The 24,946-nt window shown below is 45.3% G+C and overlaps 1 protein-coding gene across 1 annotated transcript in view; it reads right to left on the bottom strand.

Annotated features, from left to right (window-relative positions):
* Nucleotides 1-24,946, bottom strand: part of DOCK2 (dedicator of cytokinesis 2) — a 400,191-nt gene that overhangs the window by 296,723 nt on the left and 78,522 nt on the right. Inside the window, exons 16-22 of the mRNA XM_080942111.1 lie at nt 23,959-24,031; nt 23,737-23,840; nt 20,630-20,813; nt 20,409-20,506; nt 18,638-18,727; nt 17,427-17,527; nt 16,474-16,608 (exon numbers count right to left, since the gene is read on the bottom strand). Of these exons, the coding sequence (XP_080798237.1) occupies nt 16,474-16,608; nt 17,427-17,527; nt 18,638-18,727; nt 20,409-20,506; nt 20,630-20,813; nt 23,737-23,840; nt 23,959-24,031 (785 nt within the window). The remainder of the gene's footprint in view (nt 1-16,473; nt 16,609-17,426; nt 17,528-18,637; nt 18,728-20,408; nt 20,507-20,629; nt 20,814-23,736; nt 23,841-23,958; nt 24,032-24,946) is intronic.

The following is a 24,946-nucleotide window of genomic DNA, read 5'->3' as shown; positions in this document are numbered from 1 at the left end:
CCGTGAGTCAAAAGGGATAACTCCTCCTCCAAGTGGTTTGCATCAGGTATTTTGTCCCGGATGAGTAGCTGACTAAGAGACGCTGGCGGATGGCTCTTCTCCCAGTCTGGTACACCTTCTCTCTAAGGCAGATGGGAAGATGAGGATTGCACTGAAGGGAACACTGAGGGGGTTACTCATCCTTAGCTCTCGGTAAGGGGAAGGAAAACACATCTCTGCTGAGGATTCTTAGTCACAAGCTAGTCTCCTCCTGGGCTGTGTGTTAATGTTCGCCATGGTCTTTGCTGGATTCACAAGCAGAGCATTTGGTTAAAGAGGGCTCTGGTTGGAAACAGCTTTAGCTGGCACTGCCTTAATGACACAAAGGGCGACTTATTTTCCTTAGAACTTAATACCTGAAGTCACTTATACACACAAACACACACAGCATACTCTGAAGTCATACAAATATGCAAACACAGACAAAGAGACAGCATGCTCTGAAATCATGCATATATATATATACACACACACAAAGAATGCTCAAATCTACTGCTAAGTAAAACTTAGCTTCAAGGAATATGGCTGGACTCTTCAAGGAGTAGTTCTGGGAATAGAGAGCAACCATGTGTGGAAGGATGAAAGCAGATGGTCACATGCCACCTGGCACAATGTCAGTGAAAACTAGGTCAAGGACCTTAATATAAAACCCAGAGGTTGGAAACTGCTAGAAGAAAACACCTCGAGTTAGACATCGTTGAGACACTCTGGAAAGCACACAGGGCAAAGGAGAAAACGTGTTCACCTCATTGTCAGTCAGGTGCAGTATGGGTACCTGCAGCCCCGGCTTCCAGAAAGCTGAAGCAGGGGGATGCTGGGAATTCCAAGTTGCACAAAGCAAGACCTTGTCTTAAAAGAGCACAAAACAGAAACAAGACAAAAGATCCACGCAGTTATCAAGGGTGAATCTGAAAGAAGGGAAGGTTAGGAATATGAGTGTTTACATGGTCAAGAGACTGTGGGCGAGACACAGTATACTCACATGCAGAGAGATGGGCCGTGGGGGGAAAAGAACATATTTTAAACGGTAAGAACAGGGAGGTTTTCTGAGCGGGCAGTGAGCACAGTAAACCCCAGATCTGAGAAGACTGGCTTCTAGCAGGACAAGCAACCTCATCCCTAGAGACATTCCAGGGGAACAGCAGAAAGCTGCAGACCAGGCGTGGAGCCTGAGAGATGGTAGGAAGAAAAGGCACCCCCATATGGCAGTGTGAAGTTAATCTTAACAGAGAGCTCTCAACAAACCAAAAGACAGCCGAGTCTACGTCTCCGAAACCTCTGAATCAAAGCATCACCTCTGGGCGACTTGCAAACAGAACTCGCTGGAGGTGATTCTGAAATATTTCCTTCAGAAATAGGAAACAGGCAGGAAAGGCCACAGGAGGCGTGGGGGGAGGGGGCTTCTTTTGTAAATTGTTAATAAAAATCATAAAGTTTATACCCTTTATTATTTTAAAAGACGGATTTCTTTTATGTGTTTGAGTGTTTTGCCCACGTGGATGCCTCTATTGTTGGAGGTCAGATCAGGGTACTAGGTTCCCTGTAACTAAAGTTACAGTCAGTTGTGAGAAACCATGTGGGTGCTGGAAAAGGAACCCAAGGCGCCTGGAAAAGCCGACTGCTCTTTCTCTCTTGCTGTTCTCTTCAGTAACTTTTTAGGTATATTACTGGTACATGTTTACCAGTACAATAGTATTGGGGAATGTATACTGGTAAAAACATACAGAAATGCCAAATATTTAAAATGATAATAGTACTTTATTTGTGGAGATACTCTCTAAAAGTCGAATTAAAGTGCTTCATAATAATAGCACAGCATTTAAGAGAGAAGAGAGTTTCCCAAAATTCCCTTTATTATTCAGGAGGAATGTAAGAGATATTAACTTTTGAACTTTATTAAGTTAAATGTGTGTGATATAATCCATAGGTAGCCATTAAAACTTGAATATAAAGTATAACTTTTAAAGTCATAAAAAGGAAGAAGAAAATGGAAGAATTGGAAACAACCCAAAAGAGGGAGAAAGGACGAAAAATCAGGGGGAAAAAATGAATAGTTAAGATGGTTGAAATAAATCCAAACCATTACAATAAAATCTATTAGCCCTTTACAATGAACGCCATCATCAAATGACTAATAGCCCATAATTCCTTAAGCTCATAATGGACAGAGAAGGTTCAGTACGGACACCATTTCTGTTCGGTACTGACCTAGACTCCAAACCGGAGCAGCAGGACAGGGAGAAAAAGACTCCAGACTGGACTGAGAAATGAGCCTCTCCACGTGTGCAGTGCCATAGCTAAGCTTTGAGGAAGTCCCACCATCTCTGCAGAGAATCAGCCACAGGAGGGAGGACTGGGTACTGCGGGGCAGTGGTCCTGACCTACCATGAGGAGGGAGGAGAGGAAGTTGGAGTAAAGAGGGCACGATGTGGTGACTTTGCAAGACTTCTGAAAAGAGGACAGGCGTCAGACTTCTGCTGTGGACCAGACATGGGGGACTAGAAAACACAGCCTCAAGAGCCGGGCCCTGTGTTCTGATGCCTGACCCTTGCTGGTTTGTGGGTCTGTTCTGAAATGGAAGAAAGAGGGGGAGGGGAGGAAGGAAGGACAGAGGAAGGAAGGGGGGGAAGGAAGACAGGAGAGGAAAGGAGAATGTATGGATCTGGACCTTGGGTCTCTGCAGAGGTGATGGCAAAGTAATGGGTTGGGATGCACAAAGGATGGCACCTAGGTGACAGGGTAAGGGCACCTACCTGAGCACCGGGGACCTCCAATGGGGAGCAGCATGAAGACTAAGAAGGTAAGCTATGGCGCTTTACCCTGGATAAGTGACACTTCCTCTGGGAACCAGAGAAGGAGACAGTCCCCATAAGAAAACTCTAGATTCTATCGCAAAGAGAAGAAAAGGGGACAAGAGAAGGGAAGAAGGCTGGATGCAGAGAATAAGGCCCAAGGGCTGCACAGTTCCTGGAAAGGGAAGGGGGAAAGATGCTACCTCCAAAGGTGAGTGCTCCTGTCCAGTGCTCACCTCCAAAGGTGAGTGCTCCCCTCCAAAGGTGAGTGCTCCTGTCCAGTGCTCACCTCCAAAGGTGAGTGCTCCTGTCCAGTGCTCACCTCCAAAGGTGAGTGCTCCCCTCCAAAGGTGAGTGCTCCTGTCCAGTGCTCACCTCCAAAGGTGAGTATTCCCTTCTAAAGGTGAGTGCTCCTGTCCAGTGCTCACCATCAAAGGTGAGTGCTCCCCTCCAAAGGTGAGTGCTCCTGTCTGGTGCTCACCTCCAAAGGTGAGTGCTCCTGTCCAGTGCTCACCTCCAAAGGTGAGTGCTCCCCTCCAAAGGTGAGTGCCCCTGTCCAGTGCTCACCTCCAAAGGTGAGTACTCCCCTCCAAAGGTGTGTTCCTGTCCAGTGCTCGGGTATCTGGCCACGAGATACTGTGTGAACAGCCTGAGAACATGGGTATGGGGGCTTTAGGTTCTGCCCTTAGAGATCCCCAAATGCCGACCTGCCTCACAGCACCTCAGCAAGGAAAAGTCAAGGCATGTGGGAAAGGCTGCACATAGTAGGTGTCCATGTTCACGGTCTAGAGCATGTCTGTCTGAGCAGAAGGTTAGAAAGGAACCTAGTCACCTAGCCTCAGCCTCAGGCAGCCTGCCAACCATGTGGGTATCTGGAGAGGGGCCCAGGGCATGGCTCAGGGCACTTCTGGTGACGCGTAGAAGCCAGCAGTTGGAACTGGAGAGAGGCAATGTACGCAGCAACCCCAAGTGGGTTCATGGCTAGTGGACTCTGCAGAGCCCACGCCTGGGCTTCTGTCAAGTGCCGCTTAGGACAGGACCGCACCTGGGGTTGGCTGATGCCCATAGGCCCAGACAAAGGAGCAAAGGGTCAAAGCCCAGGCAGCAGCGTCCCACATTCACGAGAGAGAATGGAGCCACCCAGCACATTTTGACAGAGCAATGCTGCCTAAGGCTGAGATCAGTCTCTTTTCCCAAACCTGTGAGCCCAAGGCCGGCGCTTACCAACCCTAGTGCTTGGCCTTGGGGTGTCCCCAGCATCCCCATAACCTGCCTTGTCGGGGGCTCCTGTGTACTTATTTTCCTCTACACAGTAGAGGGCTGGGCCAGAGAAGGCATTCAGTCAGCAGCCCATTCACTGAGGCCACTGATTGGCTGGGGGCTGGGGGTGGGAGGAGCTAGGGGAAAGAGTGGAGCTCTGGGAGGTTCCTCATGTTTGTTTGGTATAGAGCAAGGGCTAAGTAATTGAATGAATGAGTGAATGGATGAATGAATGAAGTCCCTGTGTCTCTGCAACAGCTACATTAGAAAAATAAATCTAGGAGATGAAAGAGAGGTTTAGAGCCCTGAAGGACTGTATCCAGATGTGCCTCATTACAAGATTTTTTCACAGATTTTCTTCTATACTAAAGATATAATAAACAGCAATTCCAATAACAGAATAACATATTTCTTATTAAGAAAATAAATGCTCCTTTGGGCAGGGCCTACCTCTAATGCATTTGAAGTGCACTCTGCTATCCTAACGCAGGTCCCCTCCCTGTAAACTGTTAGCTTGCTGAGGTTCAGCCCTCTGGCATACTGGACCCTGCTTCTGAGATCAGAGGAGATCGGGCGCATTCAGGGTGCTATGACTGTAGACTACTGGACCCTTCTTACCCACGGTGTTCATGTTCAGTCACAAGGGATTTGCAAACACATTTGCTAAATCTCTGTATTACTCCATGGAGAGCTCTCTCATCTGAGTCATTCTCTGAGGAGCTGTGAGCCCTGGTATTTGTCAGAAGCAGCTGTGTTTGCTCTTGGGCGAGGATTCATCTAGCTCATAGACTTCTAACAAGGAGTTAACAAGAAAAAGCCGCCTACTACTTCATCCCGGAAGAAAGTACATCCCGTGTCCTCCATGGCTTTTTCTTAACTGTCTATAGCAGATAGTCTTGTTCTACAGAATTAAGCCATTTAAAGGGACAATGGAAGCAGACAAGACCAGTGTCTTATACCTGGCTGTGAGCAGAATATGAAAAAGTTTGCCTAGCCTCTGAAAGCCGCTATTAGAGAAGCGGTCCTGGGATCATATCGCAGCACAAGGCAATCCAAATGTTGGCAACTCACATGAGGATGATAGGGAATCGGTTGTACTTTGAGCCCTGATCTGTCGGCTTTCTCCAGCGGCCTTTAGACTAGATGTTAGAAAAGATGCTGTTGGGCTTGGGAGATGGCTCAGAGGTTAAGAGCACTGACAGCTCTTCCAAAGGTCCTGAGTCCAATTCCCGGCAACCTCATGTTGGCTCACAACCATCTGTAATGGGATCCGATGGTCTCTTCTGGTGTGTCTGAAGACAGCTACAGTGTCCTCGTAGAAAAGATGTTTCTATGGCTTCACTGTGGCTGGTATGTGTCCCACCATGGAGTTCACAAGCTGAGAGCCTAGTCACCAGTGTGATGGTGAGAGGTAGTGTAGAAACCTCCAAAGAGGAAGGGACTTCCTGAAGTCCTTAGGTCACTGGTCCTTAGGAAGGGGTCTGCTGTCCATTAGAGCATCCACCAGCCTCTATGTGTCATGGTATCACTAAAGCAACCAGGGATACAGATTCTCCCTCACCGTGGTCCCTCAAGAGCTCTCAGAATACGGGTCCTTCCTGCTGCTTCTCTTGTGTCCCTGTCCTTGCTTGCCTGGACCTTTTGTCTTGCCCACCCCTTCATGGGCAAATTTCCTGGGTCACATCCTCAACTTTATCGAATCCCTTAGCTTCAAAGGCAACTTCAGATGGGTTTGCACAAAAACACTATTTCCATTCTCCGGGGTCCGAATCTCTGTGTATCTCATTCTCTGCAGTACATAGCTAGAAAGCTGTGCCAAGAAACATGGTAGACTTTGCATACCCCAGAACACACACACACACACACACACACACACACACACACACTCATTAATGCACACTTATGTGGGACAAGTGAACCATGTGACAGAGCAATGGGCCTGGAGCTAGACTAAGGTTGAGATGTGTCCAAACCCTGAAAAATCTCATCTTGAGACCAGCAGGGGTAAGGATCAATCCTTCCCTGTTCAAGGCCTGCATGCTTCAGTGCACGCAGCCTTGCAACCCCCTGCCTCCACCACCATTGACACCTGGCGGCCAAATTACCAGTGTAAGCAACTGGAATTCCTTCTTCATGCATATGAAACATTCCCAGCATCTCAGCCCTGGGGCCAGTGATGTTTACTCACCACAAAAGCCCCTACCCGCTCCCCAAGGTTAATATAGCCCTTCCTGCCCCCAACTAAAGAATGATAACACTGAAAACTATCTTGGAGAAGACAATGTCCCTCAGGCATTCAAGACAAGATCATGAGACCTCACCCTGCCCACCTGGACAAGCGTCATTCCTTTTATTTCAGCCCTGAGCACAACAGCTGTCTGAATAACCTTAAGGCAGATGCACGCCTGACCGGGTGGGCACACTTACACTCCGAATTCATCCTGCTTGGAGTCACCAAGTGTACTGGCTGGTTTTGTGTCAACTTGACACAAGGTGAGGTTATCACAGAGAAAGGAGCCTCCCTTGAGGAAAAGTCTCCATGAGATCCAGCTGTAAAGCATTTTCTCAACTAGTGATCAAGGCGGGAAGACCCAGCCCATTGTGGGTGGAGCCATCCCTGGGCTGGTAGACCTGGGTTCTATAAGAAAGCAGGCTGAGCAAGCCAGGAGAAGCAAGCCAGTAAGTGACATCCCTCCATGGCCTCTGCATCAGCTCCTGCTTCCTGACCTGCTTGAGTTCTAGTCCTGACTTCCTTTAGTGATGAACAGCAATGTGGAAGTGTAAGCTGAATAAACCCCTTTCCTCCCCAACTCGCTTCTTAGTCATGATGCTTGTGCAGGAATAGAAACCCTAAAACACCAAGTGATGAGTGCTTTCTTGTATGTTCATGAGATGCTTCCTGACTGGGGCTTTTAGTAGCTTCCAGAAAAAGGTTGGTCCCTGGGAAGACCAAGGGTAAGACTGGGACCTAGAACCTTGCCCTTCAATCTCCGAACAAGGGAGAGATGCCCGCGGTAAAATCACCCACCAACCCCCTGTGCTTTAACCATGTCTAGAAGCCTCCAAAGGAAGACCATGACAGCCGACCATGTGGAGAGTTCGAGGGATTGGGAGTATGAAGAGTACGTGTGTAATGGTGATACATTATTATAAAAATGTCTTTTCCATACTAAGAGACTAACCTGCTTTACCTCACTGCCGATTAATTATGCACACGTTGAGGTCACTTCAGGCTTAAGACTGTTACCCCGCTGTGCTCCCAGCCTGTTTGCTTGCCCTGCTATTAAGAGAACAATGCAAACGACCAATTTGCCTTGCCTTGGATTTGCCATGTAATCAGCTTCTGTTCTAATGCACGGTTTTAATCTTAAGCTACACACTCTGACGTGTCCCTGGCCTGGAGAGCGATGGCCGTGAAGACAAGCGTGTGCCACTGTCATCGTTTGCTGACAATAGTGGGCACGCCAGTGGTGACCTTATAAAGCGAATGTCCGCCGTAAATGTTGAAAGAGATGTGGATATAGGTTGCTAAGTCTGTTTGTCTTGTTACATTTCCTTTCCTGGGTGCTTCTGGGTCACGGAGTCAGGAAGTTTCATTCCCTATAAAACTCGGTTGAAGATTTCTGTAAGCATCCTGCGTTCCTTCCCCGGTGATGCTCTCTGGGTTTGATCAATAAATACAGAGCAGCAGCTCTCTGTTAGGGCCTCAGACACAGTGACAGACAGTCAGACATTGGGCAGGCATAGACAGACACACAACACACAGACTACAGACAAGCCATAAACCGTGAACTGTAGAAGACACGGAAGTGGAGAATTCAAGTCTGGGCTCACTCTGGGCCAACTTCGGCCAGGGGCGAGTGCTTTGGTTTCTTTCTTCAATGAAACACCAGTGCATTTCGGTGCCTCTGCACACTGCTGCCTGGTCAGATCTTCACTCAGTGTGCACTGGGATGGTCCTGATGACCTAGGCAACTAGTAAATATAAGTACGTGTTCCCTTAGCTCTGCACAAACACAAACAGGTTATTTAATCTGAGAGGGATGTTGTAGGAACCCCAGTCTATAGCTGGTCACCCAGAAGCACAGCTGAGGCGTCCATGGTTGGAGGTGGGACCAGCCTCTCAAGTGAGGACGGCCGTGGGGACTGAGCCCCCGACCTGTGGGATTGGACTGCACCTCTAGGTGGACAGTGTCAGACCGAGCCAACATCCAGTTGGAGGACTTCCCACTGGGGCCCACTGCAGGACTCACACTCCCTGTGTGGTAAAGCTCCAAAGGCATCTGGCCACAGACGTCTCTGCTGGCTGCTCTAAGGAACAGAGGGCCCGGCTCTGTTTTTCTGCAGGCTTTGAGTTTTTCCTTCCTTCCCCAGCCCACTATGCTGCTGACCCTGAGTTCGAGTCCTCACACCCAGACGGCTGCAACAGCTTCCGTTCTCCACTGCCTTTCTCCCTTATCCGTGCTTTCTCCCCAAAACCATCTCCACTTTAGACACCTCCAAAGCATGAACATAACCCTGTTGGTCTGCTCCCTCAGACCTCCAAAGGCTCCTCTCCCACAGAATAGGGGTTTTCAGACTGTTTCAATAAGAAAACAACTTAATCGGGACTCTTAATAAGGTTCAATTTCTGTATATGGGAGGAAAGAAATGTTAACATCTCTGCCTGACCTAAGTGCGTGGGTCTACCCAAGAACTGGGTCAGTCTGCACGTTTTCCAGGAATGAAGAACAGAGCCTGAGCAAAGCATCTCCCGGAAAGAGGACAAAGCCAAGCTCCTTGGTTTACAGTTTTTCACAGATTACATTCCACCCATCTGTCCGGATGGACCGTGGTCCCCACAGTCTACCAAGAACACCCTGCCCAAATGCTACTTATATTATGAATCTTTCCCTCACTTTAACAAACCACCTGACCTCATCAACTTAGCCAGCGAAAGGTCTGCGCATGTACACAGTTATCCTAACAGAAACGTATTCAACAGTTGACAAAGTGCTTCCACGTAGGCTCATGAGAAACAGGCTGTCAGCTCCGCCCCCCCCAGCAGCTCACAAAACACGAAATAAATTAAAGAGATGTAACTGTTAGACAATATCCCTTTGATGACAGTTTTCTCTTCCATCCTGATATGATGCCAAGTTAATGTTATCATAAAATAATCCCATTTAACTACAATTGTGCAGTTTACGGAGCCATTACTGTCATCAAAAAGAGCGGAATGATATTCAAACCCGAAAGCAGAGGCTTACATAGACGTAAATGGCATTAACATGCAAAGGAATCACATGCAGGAGAAAGGGGAAGGGTGCCGTGACAGGCGTCCCAGCGTGTGCCCAGCATAAACAGATGATCTCGTTTTAATATTTATTCACACATGAACAATGAAAACAAATCTCACTGGCAACTTAAATCCCTATTTGTTTAAGAAGACAGAGGCTTACGCATACCCGAATACAGACTACCCTGGGCAGGCTTGGGCTCTGTTCAGACAACCAACCCAGTACATCTGCGACCTGGAAGTCAGCTGGTGTGACTATTTTTACAAGAGAAATCTAGGCTTCAGGGAGGTGTGAGAGGAGGCCAGGGAGGTGGGATATGGGCAGAATGAAGGGACATACAGAATTCAAATGCCAAGGGAGCTCTGAGAAAGAGTGCCTGGGTTCAGCAGAAGCGTCCAGAGGAAGGGTGGGAGTGAGCTAGACCAGAGGTGCTGACTGGAGCTATACAGCATGCTCCTGCAGCACATACTAATGAGGGGCAGCAAAGCAGTCCGCCAACACTGTCTACACCACAGCAGTCTTTCTAGGCAACCGGGTGAGCTGTGGGGGAGGGGCTGACATTTGCAGATGCTTCCGCTCCCTTCAGAACAGTGAGTTTCTCTTCCCAAGGAGCTACTCTGTGGCAGCTTTTCTTTATTGGTCCCTTGGGAATGAGGATAAAGTCATGGTTGCCTGCAGGGTTTTATCAGTAGCAAGGATGGCTTTCCAGACCCTCCCAAGGCCCTCCCGTTCTCTACTGATTTCTCATTCAGCAATAAAAAAAAAAAAAAAAAATGACATTATGTCCACTTGCAGGAAAGACAATGCACCTGGAGATGGTTGTGTTCCGTGAAATAATCCAGACTTAGAAGTACAAAAATATCACCTGCTTTCTCTCATATGCAAAATCTACTACACACACACACACACACACACACACACACACACACAATGTGAAAGTTCATTGTAACTATGAAGGGGAAGAAGTCTAAAGAGAAGAATGAGGGAAACACTAAAGGGGGAATTTTTAGAGAAACTAGAAATTAGAGAGGAGACAAAAGACCTTATGGTTTTTCCTCATATGTAGAACCTAGCTTATACCCTACACAGATATATGCAGATATCCTATATAACTTAATTGAGTTTCTATTGCTATGATAAAACACCATAAGCAGAAGCAATGTGGAAAGGAGCTGCACACTATCGGGAGGGGTTTATTTTACTTTACAACTCTCAGGCCCCACCCCATCATGGACGGAAGTCAGACGGGAATTCATGGAGGGAACCTGGAGGCAGGAATTGGAGCAGAGACCATGGTGGGGTACAAGTTTACTGGCTTAGCATCATGGGTTGCATAGCCTGCTTTCTTAGGGCACCCAACACCACCAGCCAAGGATTAGCGCTACTGATAGTGAGCTGGGCCCTCCCCTATCAACCACCAATCTAGAAGGTACCCCACAGGGCAACCTGGTAAGGGCATCTTCTCATCTGAGGTCTTCCTCAAATGCCTCTAGCTCGTGTTAAGTTGGCATGCAATGAGCTGGCACACTGTGTATGTCAGCATGGCACGAAGACAGAGGGGACACTACTGAAGGAGGAAGGGAACCAACTGGGTATGGTAGTAAAGGTGTACATGAGCGAGGTTCAATGACCCATGCAAGCAAACATCCCAATAGACACCATTATAATGTATGTTAAGTAATGAAAAAGAATAGAGGAAAGGAAAAGATGTTTGAGCAAAGGTGTGAAAGGGGCTGAGAAAGTTAGCAAGCAAACACATGCCTGAAGAGGGGAGCTTGAGCCAGAACCACACACTTGGCAAAGTTCAGTCTAATGGACGAAACCTTAAAATGAAATTTTGCGAACCCTGCCTGACAGGATGGGTGGCGCACTTCACAGATAAGAGTAACCATCAATTCCCACTGTGTGGTACCTACAATTCAAGTGTCCCCTGTCCCCCAGCTCATTAGTGAAGCCCACACAGCAACCCTGGTATGGCAGGCACTGTGGCTGAAGTTACATTTGAGGGAACTGAGACAATCTTGAAGATTAAATGATTTTTTTTTCAAGGCCAAAACCACCTGGAAGTGGCAATGGTTGGATCTCTACTCACGATTCAAACTCAAGCAATGGGACTCTGAAGGCTGTGCCTCTCCTGTGCAAAGGGATGGGGCTAGAGGAGATGGGCTTGTGGAAGGAAGATGTAGCTAGGAGAATGGGCTCGAATGGAGGACAAAGCAAGAACCAAAGAAGCGGGAGTGTGAGGTATATAGGAAACAAGCTACAAAGAAAACACCAGCAGAGGAGTAATATTGACACAGGAGTCAAAGGGGTCTGTCTCAGTCAGGGTTTCTATTCCTGCACAAACCATCATCACCAAGAAGAAAGTTGGGGAGGAAAGGGTTTATTCAGCTTATACTTCCACATTGCTGTTCATCACCAAAGGAAGTCAGGACTGGAACCCAAGCAGGTCAGGAAGCAGGAACTGATGCAGAGGCCATGGAGGGATGTCACTTACTGGCTTGCTTCCCCTGACTTGCTCAGCCTGCTTTCTTATAGAACCAGGTCTATCAGCCCAGGGATGGCACCACCCACAATGGGCTGGGCCCTCCCCCCTTGATCACTAGTTGAGAAGATGCCTTACAGCTGGAGCTCATGGAGGCATTTTCCCAACTGAGGCTTCTTTCTCTGTGATTAACTCCAGCTTGTGTCAACTTGACACAAAACCAGCCAGTACAGGGCCCAACCTCTCTCCAAGAAAATTAATGTGACTAAGTTAGGGTCCACCCACACCATCCAGCAGCTGACCAAGGTGAGTTCATGGTCTTGGGAAAGTCTCCACACGGTGGTCCTCAAGACACAAACAAGCAAACAAACAAACAAACAAAAGCAGCCCAGATACAAAGTAAAAAGCATTCCAACTCCAAGAAAATAAATGTTTAAAATGGCATAAACCAGAAGCCAGATTTTAAGCATGTGAAAACACCCGAACTACTTTCTCATTTAAATCTGCTTATAGTTTCTGAAACTGGAAGTGTCCTATTGTGCTTCCTGTTGGTGATTTAAAAAAAAAAAAAAAAGATCAAAAGCAACGTGGAGAGGAGAGGGTCCATTTGCCTTACATGTCCACATCACCTCTCACATCACCTCCCATCATTCAGGAAATTCAAATCTGGAATTCAAGCAGTTACCTGGAAGCAGGCACTGACGTATAGAGCATAAAAGAGTTTTCCATGGTTGTTCAGTTTGCTTTCTTATACTGCCCCGGGACCTACTTACTTGAGGATGGTCCTGCCCACAGTGGACTAGCTCCTCCCACCTCAATCATTAATCAAGTAAAACGCCCCCACAGACATGACCACATGCCATTCTGAGGGAGGAAATCCTTCAGCTGAAGTTTTCTCTTCCCAAGTGACTCCAGATTGTGTCAAGTTGACAGAAACTAACCACAGAAACATGCAGATATCCTATATAACTTCTGTCTCTCCTAGTAGACAGTATGGCCAAATCCTTACTGTCTCTCCAAGTACAACATGCATGGAGTGCCACAGGGAGCTTTTGTTTGTTTGTTTGTTTGTTTGTTTGTTTGTTTTTCCCCTGAACAATCTCATTTCATCACTGAAACACTAAAATATGGGTCTCTCTGCTTATAGATCGGAAAACTGAAGCTAGAGGATTCTGGGTTCCTTCGGCAGGCACATGCTTCCTGTGACAGAAATGCTCCCTGGGTCTGCATACATAACCATGTTCTCAAGACTGCCAAACCCACTGACTCCTCAGTTCTATCAGCACTTGAATCTGTGAGGAGCAAGGATGAATGGGACCAGAGACTGTTGTAGCTCCAAGCTCTGGGTCTCCTCCCCTTGAGGACTATCCTCTCATAGGCTCTGCAGACTCACTGATCAGTGCCTGGCCAGAGTCCATCATAGAAATGAAGAATGCAACCTATTTCTGAATTCATGTAAAGCCATAGCTCAGAAACCAACAAAGAAAGGATACATAGCTCACAGATCAATATAGCTGGGAACTGGAGCCTCAGAGTTAAAGATGCTGGGAGGGATCTTGTAAAGTAGGTCAATATTTAGAAGATAGTCCTCCCATCACTTCTGAATGTGTTTCACTTATGGTTTAATTCTGCCTGAGGAGTCAGTAGGTCTACAAATGCCTAGTTGACATCAGCCATGTGTCAAATGGATCTGTTGGACATATCAACCACTATTTAGAGATTTTTCAGATTTGATCAATGACTCCATGTGGCAAAGGCTAGAACCTGTTCTGCTGGCTTTCGTTTCAGACTTGGGTGCGGCCAGAGACACCTGCCTCAGACACTGAACTTGGCATCTTATAGTACAACAAGAGTGCAAGAAACTCATCTTCTTTGGCTCTAGATAGAAAGGAATCATCTCCCACAAACACAGTAAGCTGAAATTTCACTTATCAACTACTTTTCTTCTGCCCATATGCAGTTGCATCCTGTGCGCTGATAGAGAAGAAGCCTCGCCCTCTTGAGTATGTGCAGTACTTACAAAGAAAAAACGACAGGGGAACAAATGCTGAAAGCTAGATCTGCAATTATACACATGGGACAAAAGAACAAAGAAATATCTAGAAACCGCACTGCCAGACACAATGAACCCCCCAAAGCAATAATTATGTGACTCCTCTCCAGATGGCTTTAGAACTCAAAGCACTGACATTCTGTTTTCTAGTTGCCAAGTAATATGTCCCTGCTTATGGGAAAGTACCACAGCCCCTCAGTGCCCTTACAGATTCGGGAGAAACAGACCATCCCTAAAGCCTCTGCCATGAACAGGACACACAGCACCTCGAAGCTCTTGTTGTGAGACTGCAGGTACTCTGTAGGTCAATGCATATTTTAATTCAGAGGAAATATTTGATATTATTGCTTTCTTGCCATAAAGCATTTTTCTTTTCTTGCCCATGTTAGTGAGATCTCATATGCCAAGCCCAACACACCCTGGGAACCAGAAGCCACTGAGTACCAAAAATCGACCTGAAGAGTTAGAAGCTCTACAAAATGATGTGCTTAGAGGTAGAGGGGGAAAAAAAAAGAAAAGAAGCAAACTTACTTTGTTCAAGAGCACGGGAGAGAAATCTGAAAGTAAAAAGACAAGAAGGAAATGCAGAGAGACAAAGGGAGAAAGGAAATAAGATAATAACCAAAAGGAAGAAGAGACACTATATCAAAGGGTAGAATCTATTCTCACAGACCAAATGTTCTCTCTCAAAAGAAGAGATGAGAAATCCTGTTCCAACCTGTGTATCTGGAACTATAAAGTCTGATTCCTTGAATTCCAAGAAAGTCAACTCTTACAAAGACAGGAATCCACAGCAGGTTCATAACTAATTTAAAAAACAAACAAAAAACCGTACCACCCAAACTTGCAAGAATAATCCCCAAGATTTAGCTAGCTGGAAAACTAAAGAATTTGGAACCAATATTTCACTTTTAAAATAAACTCTGGCATACAGGCTTGGGGTATCATTCTACTCTTTACCTGAAATTTCAGGGTTTTAGCAAAATTCCAGAGGAGACACCTTGTTGAGTGTGAAACCCGAGCCACCCACCCGCTATCACTATTGGGTGGCAGATGGAGACCTCAGCTGTCTTTGGTAAGGCAACTCTCCAGCCAAAGTCTATACTGTAAGTCACTGGCTCTGCCCACAGCACACAAGAGCACAAACACACAGTTCTCAAAGTCCCACAGCCACACCCATCTGATTAAGATCTTAGCACAGGACCTAAGCATGTTGTTGTTGGCATAAAGTTTTGCAGGAATAACAAGAAAGCAAGAGTAACTTCAGCGGATAGACTAAGTAGACCATACACCTAAAAAAAAAAAAAAAAAGACTCAGAACTGAGCAGCAAAATGAAAGCAGAGTCCAGATCCAAAGGAGATGAGTATGTTTTATGACACTTACCACTTGGACACAGCTACACCTGTGCCTCAAATGCTCCCTGGGCTTTTCAATATTACGAACTAAAATGAAGTCTTGTTTCTCTTTTAAGTCAATTCCAGTTGAGTTGTCTTCATTCTTGCTAATTAAGAGTCTAGAGCAGAATAATGCTGTGACCATTTAATATAGTTCCTCATGTTATGTGACCCCACAACTATAAAATTGTTTTTCTTGCTACTTCATAACTGTAATTTTGCTACTGCAATGAATCATAATGTAAATATCTATGTTTTCCAGTGGTCTTAGGCCCCTGTGAAAGAGATGTTTGACCCTCCTCCTGTGAAGGAGTCATGACCCATAGGTTAAAAACTGCTGGTCTAGACACCATAACCCTTGAGGATTTTTTTCTTAGTTCCAATCACATACAACTAATCTAATGCACATCTAATCAACACTACCTAACTTTACCATACAGTTAGACAAACATATTACATTTGGATATTTCCATCCCTAGTGTCTTTCAGGAACGCAGCCAAGCTCTGTTCCTCGCCATCAAAGTCCCATGAGGTTCTCTGGCACATCATCACACTTGTGAGCTGTGAGCATCTCCAGAGGGGGCAGCAGAGCCTCAGAAACCAGTTCCTCTACTACCACAGCCTACAAGAACTCATGCAAATCCCTTGAGTTCTGCCTTTCCCCTGCCAGCCTCACCAACAGCAGACACAGACTTCTAGAAATCTTCCTTAAGTGATCTTAACTTAAATGAAGAATGATCAACAAAGAAAAAACAGTCAAATCACATATGTCACAGTCACTGGGTGAAATACCACTGTCCTGTGGTATTATTCCTTCCATCTTTTCCAGATGAGCTTAGAGAATAAACTTATTATATATTCATGATCTCTAAACTAGATTCGAATTTTCAAGGTTTATTTTAAATCAAAATATAGTATTATTTTTTCCTGTCTGTCTTTGTTTTGTCTTGTTTGTAGTGCTAGGGATAAAGCCCAAGGTCACAGAGATGGTTGGCAAGCCCTCTACCACCAAGCCAGATCTCCAATCCTGGTATAATTTTTTAAAATAATTCTTCTATTTTCAATAAGTGAAAAAATCTCCCACAGTAATATATATATATATATATATATTATTGTGTTGTATTGTATTGATTGCAACGCTAATCAATCACTATCGGAACAAATACTCACTGTGAGAATAATGTCCTCGACCGAACAATGAACTTGAACACATATTCTAAAGCTTTGAGAGTTCTGAGGATGGGTTCGCACTGCTCCCCTCGGCTGGAGGTATCCAAGTAAGTCTTCAGCACCGTCATCAATTTCCTGAATAAGGGATAATATTTTCAAAATACATCTCTTTCTAATCCACAGCGTGGTAATTAGTTTGCTCGGGAAATTATAAGGCATTCAATCCAAGGTTAAAGGTGGCGGTGCGGCAAAGCTCAGGGCTCATTTGCAAGCACAAAAATAACTGCTTCAAAATATATTTATTACAGGGAATGAATAAGTATTTCCTGCCCATATTTTAAAAAAAAATAAGCCAGCAAAGATAAAGTAGTGAGGGGGAAAAAATAATCTTTTGACGAGGAAAAAAACTAGGCATAATCAGGATGAGTAAGTATGATGGTAATGTCTTTTTCAAGTTCTTCTATATAGACATGCTATTGTTAATTATCATGAAACTCCTTTGCTTTAGAAACTTTCTATAGCTATTCATTCCCAGTAGGTCAGACTTTGGAAGACTTAGCCCACCTTTCAGGGTTTGCTCATAAAATGGCTGCCACTGAACTTTGATGTGGGTTTCCATCTTTGACCCTGGGTGTCTCCTACATCCAATCAACACTGAGCTTCTGAGCATGCGCACTGGTGCTCACAGGTACCCACTTGATAAAGGTTGAGTTGCTGAATGATCCAACAAACTATTTGTTTATTTGCCACAGTAAACTATTCACCCAATCTCTGGGGTTTGGGTTATTTTTAGGATCTGTGAATCATCCGATCCTTGCTTGGATGACTAGAAAAGGAAGAAGAGTTCACCCGGACTAGTGTCAATGGGAAATGCTCTAATTCCCCATGCCCGTGTATCTTGCCAGGAAAAATGCAGGGACATAGGAAATCCCTGTACACACACAGTCACTTACTTGTAGGCCAAGGTAGCGCTGAAATGCTGTTGGATGTAAGCCTCCAGTACGGTGTTAAAATGCTGGAATTTCCGGTCTGCAATTAGTCCGATTATGTAGATCTGAGGAAGAGTCAGAATTATTGGGGGTGCTCTGGGAGGGTTCTCTCGAGCCTGTTCACCTGGCATAACTGAACCCTTGTTACAATTCTTTCCCCTGAGAGTTAATCCCTCTAATGAATAATTAATCCTTTTCACTGATACATTGTCCCTACAAAAAAAAAAAAAAAAAAAAAAAAACAAAGAATATTTCAAAAAGTATGCTTAGGGTATTAGGACATAAAAGGATTTCTTACTCAACCGAGAGAAATCCCAGGTTGTCATTAGACTTTCTTTGTTGTAGGACTTCCAGAGTCGGTTATATGCTTCTGTGCATTTTGAATCTCCAGGAGGCTCATGCAACATTTAGCACTCCCATCGTTAATTTAATCAAAAGACCTTTAGTCATGAAACAACTTTCCTGGAAGGCTAGCATTCTAGGGGACCTTCCTGAATTGCACTTGAGAAAGCCAGTCTCCAAGCATTCTCTTACAGAATGCAAGCATCCATGATACAGAGGTATTATGTGCTGATTCCAGACAATCCTAACAGTCTTCCCTTAGATGTATTAAGTAATTTATTGATTGACAGTGATGGGAGGTGAAACCCAGAGCCTCCACTTGCTATACTTCCAGCCTCAGATGTGTCCCATCCTTCTTTTCCCATAGCATGGAGAAAGTAGGAGTTGCAAGGGACCAGCAAGAGCTCACTAGTCTGGATGCCAGTCCACTGTGAAAAGTTCACTGGGAAGAGGGAAAGTACCCTAGTTAATTGTATGCCATCAAGCAGAGATAGTAAGACAGACAGGGTAACATCTGGGTACTTTATAACCTGGCCTCAGATAGCTCCTGGCAATCCTGGAAAGCCAAGGTAGTTATTAGACATTCTCCAGTTCCATGCACTGTCAATCAGACATCAAAAATCTGACAACACTTAACCCCGACACCCACCCAGTCACCTGCCAAGCCCCAGACTCTCAAGTGAACTGGAAACACTGAAACAGCTACTCAGTCTGCTTGACAAGTGTTCTAAATATTCATGGGAAGAGCCCACTCTGCCCACGAGTTCTGTTTTCTCTCCATGAGACAAGCATTCAATCCTGATGTTGCCAAATGCTTGTCCCGACTCTCTTACCAGAGCATCAAAGACGAGGATGTCATACTCGTTGCTCTGAGAGTGTTCCATCATGATGTTGAAGAGGGCATCCAGAGTATCCTGGAGGAACTGGATAAAGAAGGGCGGTTGCGTTCAGAAAGAGGGCAGATAGCCCACGAGTCTCATCCTTGTGTGTTCTTCCAAGAGAACACATCCACTGAGCCACATTCAAGAGGCTCAGAGAAGTCTCATGAACAAGCCACAAGACTTGGAAAGACATGATCCCACACCGCTGGCACATATACACATATTATGATGTTTCCTATGACAGGATTCTGCACCACACAGAAGAGCAAATCACTTTCATGTGCACCAATAAAGAAGCTCCTACAAACACTGCATTAAATGCAATGACTCAGACATAGAATGCCCATCCCCAGTTACTCTATATTTATGAACTCCAAGAGCAACGAAGAACATCACCAACAAAACACCCAGTCGGTGATGATGGTCAGCATAAGATGTCTCCTCTGACGGAGGCATTATGAGGAACCCTCAGCAAACCAGCCAATATTCTGGCACCTTTATTATCATAAGCTAGACGAGGTGCACATGGATAAGAATTCCTTGAGATGCACTTGGCAGTTCTCCATACCTATAATTCAGGCATGCATATATGTATTCATATAGGTATATGGTTATGTATATAACATAATAATATTGTTTGTATATAATAACAAAATTCAATAGCCAAATGTCTTTAAAGAAGAAAATAATAGAAAACAAGAAGACAATGTAATCCACCCCCTCAAGCTTATTTCTCCAGGCTGCCCAAAGACAACAGATCTGGGGGAAATTCCCTTGCCGTTCCTAAATTAGGTAGATTGGTAAATGGTGTATATTTAAAGCATTGATTGGGAAATTCTGCCACTGTTTCTCCACGTTTAGCCAATTAAATAAAACGTGATTCCATCTACCCTTCTAAGGATAAGTTAATACATTTCCCATGGTCCCTCAAGACCCAAAGTGACCACATGACCATATGATCAGATACCCAGAGATGTCTGATCTCTGCTTTCTAGCTATTCCAAGTTCTTGATAGAAACACGATCACCAGGACCACTGAGAAACTCATTCCAATTCCTAGAGCTGCAGAAGAGAATTGCCTTAATTAAGCCTGCTGTTCAGACACACTCCATTCTGCTACCACGAGGAAGCAGTGTCTGGCATTTGCATTGTTTTTCTATTTGCTTTACCTAAGATGTAAGCCCCCAGTGCCTTTCTTTCTCATCTTTAATATATGCTTTACCAGCAGCACAAACTAAGTTTTTTTTATTTCTACCAATATACATATAGTTTTAAGAGACTAGATTGCTACTATATTATTATGTGTGACAGTGTGTAACAGTACAATACTAGTTAATGTATATTGAATCTCCCATGTTTCCTATACTTGTAGCTCACCTGTTATTATGTATAAGAGACTGCTGAGTGATTTTTAAATATTATCGCTTCAAAGGCTCAGAACAATCCTGAGAAATGTATCTTAGTCATAACATTAGGACATAAAGCAAAAGCGTGGGAGAGTTGAGATCTACACCCAAGTTGGTGTATTTCCAGGGCCTAATTTAGCCAGTGCTTCGACACCCAAACTTCAGTGCCTGCCTGGATTTCCCAACAGAGACACCTCATGGTGGACTGGGGGCCGAGTGTTGCCATCAGAAGACAAGTCAGCTGACTCTGTCAAAATTGTGTCTCACCCATTACAGTTCTGACACCGGTGGATGAGTCCAAGCAAAGCCCCACTGACCTTCACCACTTCCTCTCCATCCACAATCTTCAGCTTCTCTAGATTCTCCTGGAGCAGTTGCGGCTTCATACGCCATTTCAGCAAACCAAGCAAACCCACTAAGAGAAGAATCCGGAAAGAGACTTGTCATTGCTGGCTAAACCGCCCAAACCTGGCCTCCCCTAGGCCCTTACGCTCATGCGCACGAGCACCACAGACCCAACTCTCAATGGTTCCATTACCGTTCTGGGTGAGCTTTGTGGAGCACACCAGAGTAGAAATGGAGAACACATCCCGAGAGCTGACAGAAAGGCCCCCAACGCTGCTGGAGCTCCGGCTCAGAGTGGCTCCCTTGTTTTCCACGTGGTGTCGATAAGAAGGAAGTGTCAAATAAGCACTGGCATCCTCCATTTTCTTGCTGTCTCCCTAGAAATAACATTTTTTTTTTTTTTTTTTTTTTTTTTTTTTTTTGGTTACTACTCCAGGGCAAGACCACACATACCGCCACATAGTGTTTGTAGTGGCTAAACAATATAATGCTGTAATGCGGGAAGTTCTGGAACAGGAAGAAAATCATCAGAGAAGCAATACAAAGCAGGGCTGATTTCCCACAAAAGCAGGCGGGAATCGAAAAATCATACCAATGGAAAGGCCGTGGCTCTGTGGACTGTCTTAAAGGGTTAAAAGAGTGTTGAAACTCCCAAACCATAATAGAACCCACCTTAAATTTTTAAGAGGAAAGAAAAAGATAGATGCCCATCTGTAATATAGGGAATCCATTCTAAACTAAAGGTTACTGACAAAGTTCATAGGTCTAGACCTTCTCTGTCATTCACATCCATGTCTCCTGAGATTCATTCTTTGAACTCTCTGGGTCACCTTTCTTATACATAAATGGAGACGTATGGTTTCTGAGCAGAGAGTAGGCATTCTAGGAAACCATGTCTACTGTGTCCCCCCTCTGCAACAGGAGTTATACCAGGTCCCCTTTCTGCCTCAGTTTACCTTTTATTTACTCTTTTTTTCCCCAAAGCTGAGGACCAAACCCAGGTCCTTGTGCTTGCTAGGCAAGAGTGCTACCACTGAGCTATATTCCCAACCCCATACGGTCCCCCCTTTTTTTAAACTCATAATTGTTTGGAACATATCCTGCTATCCTCGGTTCACAGATGAAGAAAATGGGGTTCGATGCAGTGAAGTGAAAAGGGAAATGAGCTGCTGCTGCTCTTCTGCTCCCAAGAAGTTCACAGACCGCTGGGGAAGAGAGACTTCCAAGCCAAGAAAAACTCCAGTGTGAAGCAGGAGAAAACGGAAGCTGTAGAAGGGAAGAGCTTTTGAAAAAGGCAAAGAGTCTCAGAGAAAAGTATCATGCGGTGGTTATGGTGGCCATGTTCAACATGTGTGTTGGAGCAAGTGGAGCCTGAAAGCTGAGAAATGGAAGATGACACGCTGGCCCCTGCTGGTCTCTTAGCTGTGCCCACTTCATGGCCACATGCTTTGCCTCCAGCCTGAACCTGATAGTTGTATCCTCCTGTTCTGAGATCGGGGAATGACGCAAAGAAAATCCCAGGAAACATTCCCCACCCAAGCCCTTGGAGGTAAAACTCAGAAGGGTGGGCTTGTGTATAGACTATAGAGCTTACACGGTCCCTTCATCTTACTGATTCTATATCTACCACCGTAAACACTTGCTGTGGCTTGGATGTGACGGTTCGTACCAACTTGACAAGATCTAGGATCCCTTAGAAGATAAGCCTCGGGGCATGACTCTGAGGGAGCTCCAAGTCCTAGCTAATCAGTCATCTGTGATGACTCATAGCTTTAATCCCACTCTTAGGAGGCAGAGGCACGCAGTTGTCTGTGAGTTCCAGGTCAGCCTGGTCTACATAGGGTGTTCCAGGGAGGTCAGTGGGATTCCATAGTGAGGCCCTGTCTCAAAAGATAGTAGAATAAGGAATAATGGATTGGATTGATTGAGGTTGGAACACCTACCCTGGATGTGAGAACATCTAGGACTCTGATTACTGGTGGTTATCTCCTGCTTGCTAACTGGGATGTAATGGGACCAGCTGCCTGAGGGTCCTATTTTCATGACCTTCCAACCATGATGGATTTTACTCTAGAATTATGAACCCCAATAATCCTTCCTCCTCCCTTTCTCTTTCCCTCCCTCTCTCCCTTCCTTTATCCCTCCCTTCTTCCTCCCCCCCCCCTTGCTTTTTCTCCCACCCTCCCTCCCTTCCTTCCTTTAGCATTTTCCCATGTATTTTGCCATAGCAGTGAGAGAAGTGATGAATCCAGTTTCTAACACTTGTGTGCTGGACACCTGCTAGCCAGGATCTCACAAGAGCTTTTGGGGATCCTTAGGCCACTGAGGCACTAGCCTTGGAAGGAATGAAGGTAGCTCTCATTGGGATCCCGGTTACTTCTCAAGAAAGGATTGTTACAAAATCCTGAACTTGGCCACGCCAAGTCTGACTTCCTGTTTGGAATGTGGTCTCTTTTTCACACATAATCTCTTGGCAATGGCACAACACAACCAGTGCAGCCCTCACCAGAGCTCAGAGTTGGTGCTCTGTCTTCTACTTTGATTACACTGTAGCCTGCCTCGGGCATTTTTTTATAATATTATAGACTATATTGCTTGTGAAAAAATGAAACAGAGCTGGAGCTTTAACTCAGTGACACAGTGCTTTCCTCATATGACACCCTCAGTTCAGTCCCCAGGGATGCCCTCTTCCTATCTCCCATGAAGAGGACAAAAAGGTGGAAAAAAATGAAAACTAAAACTGAGATCTAGGAAGCTGCAAAATGAGCAGCAGATTGTAAGGGCTACAGTGTAGCATCCTTTGAAAGTTTCCACATATTCCTGACAAGAGTTCAGAGCCCTTTTTACTGTAACAGTAACATTTCCACTATTCCATAGCACTGCCCACTGTGGGCGGTACCATTCCCAGGCAGGTGGTCCTGAGCTATATAAGCAAGCAAGCTTAGCATAAGCCAAGAAGCCAGCCAGTTAACTAGCATTCTTTTGTGGTTCCTGTTTCCAGATTCCTGCTTGACTTCCTGCCCCTCCTTCCATCACTGGTGGCTTGTATCTGGAAGTGTAAATGAAACAAAGCAGAGGCACAGCCTTTGCTCACCACTGTCCTATGTGTAAACAAATGTCTCATCACTTCCTCATAAGGATTCAGTGGGGCCTCAAAGAAGATGAAACAGAGGTTCAGACAAGTGCAGATTTTGTCGAAGCTCATGAGCCCAGGTAAGTATAATTTCAGAGTTTCTCTGTTAGTGACCAACCCATCCTGTTGCCACAGCTCTGCCCCTTGCAGGCCCTATTCCACTGTACCTTGAGAACGACCAACTCGTGGTATCCGTCATGCAGAGTGGTTCCGTCTTCTTTCATGAGCTTCACGTAGGACATAGCAAAGTTCTTTTCGCCTTTGTCTTTAGCTGGAGACAGCATTGCAAGGTCAGAAGAAAAAGGGGAGGAAAACTCTAAGAGCCAGGCAGCCATTCTGTCCCTCTCTCTTTAATGGCATGACGGGCATACCCCGAATGGCATACTCACATTCCAGCGATGACCGGTGTCGAAACATGAACCGCAGATGGATCCTCTGCATATCTTCAATAGGGACGGCCACCTCAGAGGGCAGAAACAGCAGCTCAGGGGACAATGAGTGGAACGGACCCCAGCCCCGCCCCACCCCCACCTCGGCAGCCTGACCATTTAATTTGGAACACTATGTGCTGATTTGCTTCCCATCCATCAAGACTGATGAGCTGTAAATAAATTACATAAGAACTAGCTATAAGGAGAAAATAAAGTATCGGATGTAATCCATTTGGCAAATTGCATCCCCAGCCAATGAAAAGAGGTCCATAAATTATAGCGAGGGAAAAAAAATGAATCTCCCCAAATTGATAGAAGAGTCACATAACTATAGCATGCAGTTTGATGCAAGGCAAGCTGCAGCATACACATTTTTCCTGCATGCCCTGGGAGCCCTGGCAATTGCAGCCAGATTTAGAAAATTAACAGTCACCACTTGGGACTTCACTTGATGGCTCTCACATATGCAAACTAATAAAGCACTCTAATCATATATGTGTATATGTGTATATGTATACTATATTTATTTATGCATATATATTTAAGCCAATGTGTATATCTAGACTCATCCCTCTTTGGCTTACATATATCTGATGGTTTTACTTTCAAAGCCTATATGAGGACTTCAGCGTCCTCCTCCAACACAACCTCCTCCAGTTCACCAGCACCTTTAACTGAAGCGCTTCCAGCGTGGCTCTTGAACACACTGCTCCCTAAGTCTCACGAGCAGTTCAGGACAACACAGACAAGCTAGGCCATCTGCAAGAATCATTTGGGTTCTTGAAGGATCTGAAAGGAGGGTAAGCTTGCACCATGTGGGGGCGACTATTCATTGACAAACAGAGGTGTTTCAAAAACTAAAGGTTGAGGCTGAGGGTCCACCATTCTGCCTGTGTTTTAGACTGAGCAAAAGAGTTGAGAGACTCACAGACATCTGCATCCTGTT

The sequence above is a fragment of the Micromys minutus genome, assembly GCF_963924665.1.
Source record: "Micromys minutus genome assembly, chromosome: 31".
NCBI classification, from domain to species: Eukaryota; Metazoa; Chordata; class Mammalia; order Rodentia; family Muridae; genus Micromys; species Micromys minutus.
The sequence above is the reverse complement of the archived record's forward strand: the minus strand, read 5'-3'. Positions and strand labels throughout refer to the sequence as shown.